The sequence below is a fragment of the Phoenix dactylifera genome, chromosome 12 (genome assembly GCF_051530095.1).
Source record: "Phoenix dactylifera cultivar Ajwa chromosome 12, Ajwa_hap1_PhDact_Kaust_v1.1, whole genome shotgun sequence".
NCBI classification, from domain to species: Eukaryota; Viridiplantae; Streptophyta; class Magnoliopsida; order Arecales; family Arecaceae; genus Phoenix; species Phoenix dactylifera.
This window is the reverse complement of record NC_143201.1, coordinates 28866350-28874490: the sequence shown is the minus strand read 5'-3', so window position 1 is coordinate 28874490 and position 8141 is coordinate 28866350. Positions and strand designations below refer to the sequence as shown.

The 8141-nt window shown below is 40.7% G+C and overlaps 1 protein-coding gene across 1 annotated transcript; it reads left to right on the top strand.

Annotated features, from left to right (window-relative positions):
- Window positions 1–1198: 1198 nt before the first annotated feature.
- Window positions 1199–7594, top strand: LOC103709584 (beta-galactosidase). Its single transcript, XM_008795020.6, has 19 exons — window positions 1199–1739; window positions 1885–1980; window positions 2117–2229; window positions 2360–2426; window positions 2526–2618; window positions 2745–2888; window positions 3258–3346; window positions 3518–3623; window positions 3704–3791; window positions 4325–4443; window positions 4586–4750; window positions 5019–5188; window positions 5313–5422; window positions 5540–5649; window positions 5745–5855; window positions 5926–6027; window positions 6182–6387; window positions 6482–6800; window positions 6950–7594. The coding sequence occupies exons 1-19, from the start codon at window positions 1536–1538 to the stop codon at window positions 7058–7060; spliced, it is 2523 nt and encodes an 840-aa protein (XP_008793242.3). The 5' UTR covers window positions 1199–1535; the 3' UTR covers window positions 7061–7594.
- Window positions 7595–8141: the final 547 nt, after the last annotated feature.

Sequence of the window (8141 nt, the reverse complement as noted above, 5' to 3'; positions counted from 1 at the left end):
CATCATTGAACCAACTTGATTCTTTAAAGGAAAGAAAATATATTTTATATAACATTTTATAGTTTTACTCCAAAAAAAAACATACCATTCATGTTGTGAAGGAAATTTACAGACCCTACTAAATAAATTGATTAATCAACTCAAGATTTTGGTTGGTTCTAAAAGTAGCTGTATTCGTCCCATTTGCTTAACAATACATATATTATAAAACTATTACATAAATCCATTGAAATGGTCCTGCTGAGCATCTTGAAAACCAACGAAGCTCTCCAATTATTAAGCCATGGCATTCGCTATGGAAGCCACCGTTCAGATTGTAGCCATCCATTACGCAGTCAATCACGGTATATGAAGGCCATCCAAAAGGATGGCACCTGCTGCATTCCGAATTACAGGCTGAAAACCTATAACAAATTTTTAGTATTTCTGTTCATATAACATCTAATTTGCTGCCAATCACCTTCTACAGTAAAACTATTGAAGTAGTAGAATTGCTCGCTCTTAGCATAACGAGAATAATATATCAGAAGTATATATTCTTATAATGTGCATGCGGCACCGCAGAGGCGCAGAGTGTTATGCAGTACAGCTGTGGATGGTCGCAGCCACCAAATAAGATAGTTATAAATGAGGTATGTTGTTTGATGGTCATTTATTTTTTAATAATAGTCGTATAAAAATAAGGTAGCCCATTTCCATTTACCAACAATTTTTTTAGCCATTTCAGCGTCTCATTATGGTTAGAGAAACAAATATAGGCATAGGAGGTAACTTTTCATTCAAAAATTTGAAATTTTCCAAACCTCAGCAACATGAGGGACTGTGAATCCCCTGATTCATTGACCTCGTTGGTCGTGACTTCTTTTTTTTTTAACCTTTTCCATTTACCAATGTCACACGACTCGTGACACGTACGACCCTGTCACGAGTCTGCTTCGTGGTCTCGTAGATACTGTGCGTTTGTACCAAAACCGATTGGATCGCAGGCTTGGATGCCGGTTTGGAATTATCCCCCGAATAATTATAAACTTTGGGAAAAAAAAACCCCGGCCCAAAAAAAAAACCCAAGAAAAACGCGAATGGTTGGATTGGGTCTCCACGTAAGGATGAGGAGTTGGGCCCATGGATGGTGGGCCCCAACATCCGAAATTCGGTTTCGTCCCTCGCGTATTAAACTGCCCTGCGGACCTGCTCCCGCTCCACACCTCCCCATTCCTCCGCTCCTCCTCTCTCTCTCTCTCTTTCTCGCTCTCTCGCCGGCTCCTTCCTTTCTTGCTATCATTCAAGTTTATCGACTCTTCTCCCGCGGAAGAGAGAAAAAGACAGTAGATAATTAGGAAGAAAAGGATAACAGAGCTATAAAATCATTGTATAAACTGTCTGAGCTGTGTTTCTTTGTCCTCCTTCTCTCCTCTTCTCTCTCTTATCCCTCTTCCTGCTCTCGATCTCTGGCTCTTTGTTCCTTTTGAAGTATATAGGTATATACTGCATATAGAGGGGAAAAGGGGAGGAAGAAGGAAACAGTTGGGTGGGATATGGGCTCCGAGAGAGTAATGAGCGGCGGCGGCGGCAGGCTGGCGGTGGCGCTGGTGGTGGCGCTGGTGGTGGCGCTGTTGCTGTCGGGGCTTCTCTTGACAGCGGATGCTGCCGTGTCCTACGACCATAAGGCCGTCATCATCGGCGGGCAGCGGAGGATTCTCATCTCCGGCTCCATTCACTATCCCAGGAGCACTCCCGAGGTGGGGCCTGTTTCGGGTTTTTGCGCCTTTGGGAAATGTGGCTCCTTCGCGCCTGCCATTTTGGCGGTTCTGCTGCTTTTTCTGCTCTTTTTCTTTCGTTTCTGATGGACAAAATTTAATCTTTTTCCCCTTGGGTGGTGCTCAGATGTGGCCGGATCTTATCCAGAAGGCCAAAGATGGAGGCTTGGATGTCATACAGACGTATGTGTTCTGGAACGGGCACGAGCCGTCCCCTGGCCAGGTTTGGAACTCAGAAAATCTTTGCTCCCCTTCTTCTATAAATTCTTTAAAATCGTCTTTTTTATTGTTTTGGTTGAGAGTGTTACTTGTTGGTTCTGTTTCTCAAAAAAAAAAAAAAAATGTTGAAATCTTGGCAGTATTACTTTGGGGGGAGGTATGACCTTGTTCGCTTCATCAAACTGGTGAAGCAAGCCGGCCTCTACGTTCATCTTCGCATTGGCCCCTATGTTTGTGCTGAATGGAATTTCGGGTAATCCATCTTTGTTGCACAAAACAAGCTTCTTTTTCTCTCTATTAAAAAAACTGCAGAACAGAACTTGTATGAAATATATTTGAATATAATTTGATCTCATACTTATGATCTTCTCTCTATGTGACAGGGGATTTCCTATTTGGCTCAAATATGTCCCTGGTATCAGCTTCAGGACCAACAATGGACCTTTCAAGGTAGGGATTTCATAGGAAAAAAAAAAATCATGTATCCATTCTGTTTTCACTTGGTTGCTTACCATGGAACGATCGATTTGGTCATGACTCATGGCAAAGGCGGCGATGGAGAAATTCACAGAGAAGATTGTCTCCATGATGAAGGCTGAAGGGCTATTTGAGTGGCAGGGTGGTCCAATTATCCTCTCCCAGGTCTCTCCAATCTCGCCTTGATTGGTCTTGCATTGTTTTATTTTCCTAGTTGCAGGACGTACAAGAAAAGTGATGAATTTATTCTTTTTCTGCTGAGTTTTCTCTATTCTTTTCTGCTTCGTGTAGATTGAGAATGAGTTTGGGCCATTGGAATATGATGGGGGAGCTCCTGCAAAGTCTTATGCGAACTGGGCTGCTCAAATGGCTGTTGGTCTCAAAACAGGCGTGCCATGGGTCATGTGCAAACAAGATGATGCCCCTGATCCAGTTGTAAGCTCTCGTCCATCGTTTCTTCCTCAATTTTGGATTATTTTGGCTTCGCTTTCATGCACTGCAATTTTTCCTACTTTTATTCCATTGCATATGACTCCAATTTCGGAGTTCCCTCCATTACCCAGTTTTATATGCACATCACATTCTCTGGTTTATATTGACCATCATACCAGCTGAAGTGATGTTATTGGATTTCTATGGTGTCGTATCGGTAACTCTGACAACCAAATATGAGGCTGAGACTCTGAATTTTAGTGGATATCATTTTATATCTTCTAATTTACAAGCCAATGTTTCGTGATTTCTTAACGCTCTTCCCCCGCCTTATATCTGACTTTAACCACTTGTTGGAACTTGTCTTGGCAGATAAATACTTGCAATGGCTTTTATTGCGATTACTTTTCTCCAAACAAGCCCTATAAACCCACGATGTGGACCGAAGCTTGGACTGGCTGGTATTTCCTCTTGATGCTAATAAATTCTACTCAACTCTTTTTTAAGGGAATTTTCTCCTTGCTGTGCAATCTTTCGAGTTTTTGCTTCATCTGTAATTTTTATAGAATCAGTCATTCAGAATCCTTGCTTAATCTAGTTGCACTTTTTCAAATTTGTTTGTGAGATTGCAGGTTCACAGCTTTTGGAGGTCCAGTTCCCCACCGACCTGCCGAGGACATGGCCTTTGCTGTTGCACGATTTATACAGAAAGGGGGATCTTTCATCAACTACTATATGGTAATGGTTAATGAGTTCAATCAAATGGGAGCACCTTACGCTCTGAAACAAAATAATTTATATGTTTCCATCATCTCCAGTATCATGGAGGAACAAACTTTGGCCGGACAGCTGGTGGCCCATTCATCGCAACTAGCTATGACTATGATGCTCCAATTGATGAATATGGTATGCAGAACTTGCTTTCCTATTCTATGTGCACATTCATGATTTTTTTTTCTTTTTCAAAATCATCTTTCTGCAGTATGGATTAAATCATCATATGATATATAGGAGACCTTTGTTTTTCTAGATGCATTAGGTGGAATATAAATATGAATTGCAAGCTGTTATTGATTATATTTTTTTTATTTACTTTCCACTGAAACTTTCTGGTTAAGTGCACAACCTCTTACTTCAATAAGATGCGACGCTTACAACCCTTGAATTGGTCCTTGTTGAGAAATAGCAATATATTTCTATACTTCCTGCGCAACTCTATCTGCATAAAGCTAGTGTATCTAATTAATCTGACAGACATTTCATTTATATCCATAGACAAGCTTCCTTGAAGTTACCTGAAGACTCTATCAATGTCTCAATCAATCAAGATTAATCTGAGGGTGTCTTTCACACTGCATATGTTCACTTATGCTCTGGTTCAAGTCCAATTACACAGATTCTCTTCCTTGGCTGGTATTTACTTCACCTCTCTTTCTCAGGTCTTTTAAGAGAGCCAAAATGGGGCCATCTGAGGGACTTGCATAAAGCTATCAAATTGTGCGAACCGGCTTTGGTTTCGGGTGATCCCACAGTGATGTCACTTGGAAGTAATCAAGAGGTTTCTCTCCTACGTCCTTCTGCACCAACTCACAAATTTATTTCCGTCCTGCACGAACTCTTTTTTTGATATAACTGTCCTGCACGAGCTCACAGAACTATTCAAGTGGTTTGGAGCCAACTCCATTATTGTTTTTCTCCAGGCACATGTTTTCCGGTCAAAATCTGGAGCTTGTGCTGCATTCCTTGCCAATTACAACCCAAGTTCATATGGAAGGATAACTTTCAATGGAATGCACTATGATCTTCCCCCTTGGTCCATCAGCATACTCCCTAACTGCAAAACCACAGTTTTCAACACTGCAAGGGTGAGAAAGACTTACAATGATTCAGTCATCGTGCTTATATTCAAATACTTCTTACTGCACATTGGGCATTCACATCTCTTTCATAAAGTTCTCCACCGTTATTTTGTCCTGAGAGCATTCACATTATGCAGCATTAGTTTGGCTGTAAAGTATTTTGGTCTGCCGCTTGTCAATTTTTCTTGGAAAACTGGTTCTAGATTCTGCTCACGGATTCAGTTAGAATTTGGACTTGTGATTTACAACATGATTCTACGTGATCATTATGCAGGTTGGAGCTCAATCCTCGCAGATGAAAATGGAAAGGGTGGGAGGGTTTTCCTGGAATTCATACAATGAAGATACCAACTCTCTTGATGCAGATGCATTCACAAAAGATGGATTGGTTGAGCAGATAAGTATGACATGGGATCGTTCAGACTATCTGTGGTACACGACATAGTGAGTAGCTAATTTGTCGTTGTCTTCTCTGATACCTTCATGAATAGCTCTCATTCTGTTAATACTAGAGTAGATGTTTTTTTTTTTTTTTTTTTTGCTTACCTTAACTGTCTTCTTATTTCAGCGTCAACATAGGGCAGAATGAACAATTTCTGAAAAATGGCAAGTATCCAGTCCTTACTGTGCTATCGGCGGGTCATGCTATGCATGTTTTCATCAATGGACAACTGGCAGGTAGATAGCTCTGATCTATAGAGAATATTCATACAACTACAGGTCCTTGAAAAAAAAAACCTATTCTTTGCTGAAGTCCATTTGTGTTACTTAGAAAGAAACCTTTTCTTTTGGCAGGGAATGTTTTTGGTGGTCTAGACAATCCAAAACTAACATATAGCGGAAATGTTAAGTTGTGGGCAGGCAGCAACAAGATCTCCATTTTAAGTGTGGCTGTTGGGCTCCCTGTAAGTTGTTACATTTTATCTGAATCTATCTAAAACGAACGAAGAATTGCAAGGAATTTGGTGACTTTATTTATTCCTTACTTGATTCATTTTAGAATGTCGGGAACCATTTTGAGACGTGGAATGCTGGTGTTCTTGGTCCGGTGACCCTGGATGGGCTTAATCAGGGAAAGAGAGATCTTTCAAGGCAGAAATGGACTTACCAGGTTAGCCAACTTACTTTGGCTCCTTCGATGGTGCCATGTATTCAACACTAAATTTCATAATTTTGTGCAGATTGGTTTGAAAGGAGAAGCTCTGAGCCTTCACTCTCTCAGTGGAAGTTCTTCTGTTGAATGGGGACAGGCATCTAAAAAGCAGCCCTTAACATGGTACAAGGTTAGGGCTGCAGTTGCTTCAACTGTTATTTATTTCAGATAAATTTTATCTTTTTTTTGTTAGCAAGAAAAAGAAGAAAGAAATTTATCTTTTGTTCGTGTCAAAGGCTGATAAAAATCTCGGGTTGACATTGTTGCAATGTTTTTACCTTCAGACTGTCTTCAGTGCACCTGCTGGGAATGAGCCATTGGCTTTAGATATGAGCAGCATGGGAAAAGGTCAAATATGGATTAATGGAGAGAGCATCGGTCGATACTGGCCAGGCTACAAGGCATATGGTTCTTGTGGTGGTTGTGATTACCGAGGAACATACAGCGAGAAAAAATGTCAAACCAACTGTGGGGAGTCCTCTCAAACATGGTAAGCGACCAGTCCCCCACCAATACCACAATAGGTAGGCAAAAGTTGCTGCGTTTATGAAATAAAACTGAAAGACTGCCCTTATGAATCTCAGGTATCATGTCCCTCGCTCCTGGCTGAACCCAACTGGAAACCTGTTGGTTGTGTTTGAAGAGTGGGGTGGTGATCCGACTGGAATTTCGATGGTAAAAAGAATAGTTGGAAGTGTTGGTGCAGAAATTTCTGAATTGCAGCCTTCTGTTGATAACTGGAATGCCAAAGTCTATGGTAGACCGAAAGCACATTTATCTTGTCCTCCTGGACAGAAGATGACGAACATAAAATTTGCTAGCTTTGGCACTCCACAAGGAGTGCATGGAAATTTCTCAGAAGGTGCCTGTCATGCCTTCCATTCATATGATGCTTTCGACAAGGTGAATCTCTCTGTTCTCCTATGCAGTCTGCACCCCCACAAATTCAATGTTGTACTGCTTTTGAATTCTGCACTTTGATGCATCTACATGATTTATTCTCGCATTTGTTATCTGATCTTCCAGTGCTAACAAAAGAGTGTCTATTGCAGAACTGTGTTGGCCAGCAACACTGCTCAGTCAGTGTTTCTCCTGAAATGTTTGGAGGAGACCCATGCCCCGGAACTATGAAGAAGCTTGCAGTCGAGGCTGTCTGTGAATGATTGCCCACAAAATATCGATTAAGTTAAAACAAAGAAGAAGAGGCCATATTCTTCTTTGTTATATATATACCCTACATACAGAATTAATAGAGTTTCATTGCAATCGTAGACAGTCAAGATCTGGAGGCTATTTACCTTTGGCTATTGGCGGAGTTGCAGGAACTGCGACACTGGCCAGTAAGGGACTGCCTAATTAAGTTGGAGCAGAAGAAAATATTAATGTACATAGGCCAGATGTTTGAGATGGCTTGTCGACTATATAGAAGAAGATTGGAGGGGCTAAAGCTTAGAGTGCACATGTGATTCTGCATATATTTTGAGTTCATCTGCATACTGAAGCAATTAAAGCTAAGGGCCGGACTGCTGTTTGCAAGCAATTAGATCATCATTATCTGAGCAATAAGCCAGTTCAAAGTGCTTGGCTGGACTGGTGTCTTTCATTCATCTAAGAGCAAAGGATTGTGTTATACTTCAAACTATTGAAGTCTGTAAGCATATATGTTGATCCCTAATAAATTGTGGTTGTTCCATTTCCTTTTCCGTTTCACTATTTCGATTAACACTATTGGGTCCGTAAGTGCTCCTGCAAAAGGTCAAAGAGGATCTCAATCCAGACATGAATTGATTAATTGCAAAATTTTTCGTAACATGTCAAGTTTTCATGCTTGAAATAAAGGGGCAACGGGGCATGCTGAAAATTACAAAGGTCTGGGTTGTATTTTTTTGTGTGAAAGAATGATTGATCTTCTTTCATGACGTCAACTATTAGATCATGCCTTACACAGATCTCAAAGCACTTCGAACTCTCGTTTTCATCTGCTTGCACAGATATCGTACCAGCTATTGCGCGATCCAATGGTGCACATCACAAAAAATGTTGACTCATTATTTCGTGCGAAAGATATGGGTGAACCCAAATTTCAAATTAGCAATGAATAATTAGGTGATATCTAAGCGAAGTCTGCTATTTTAGGATTTAATATAAAGGCTGCTAGATTCATATTTACTGTGAAATTTAGAAGGTAAAGCTTGTTGAAGAATGACTGGCTGCTGAAAATGTAGCTGTTCTGGCGGGCATAAT

What these genes read in the sequence shown, in the direction of transcription:
- LOC103709584 (XM_008795020.6), top strand. Translation starts at nt 1,536, where the DNA reads ATGGGCTCCGAGAGAGTAATGAGCGGCGGCGGCGGCAGGCTGGCGGTG. An exon ending in ATGATGCCCCTGATCCAGTT is followed by an intron (nt 2,889 to 3,257) that starts GTAAGCTCTCGT and finishes TTGTCTTGGCAG; the next exon opens with ATAAATACTTGCAATGGCTT. An exon ending in GGCAGAAATGGACTTACCAG is followed by an intron (nt 5,856 to 5,925) that starts GTTAGCCAACTT and finishes AATTTTGTGCAG; the next exon opens with ATTGGTTTGAAAGGAGAAGC.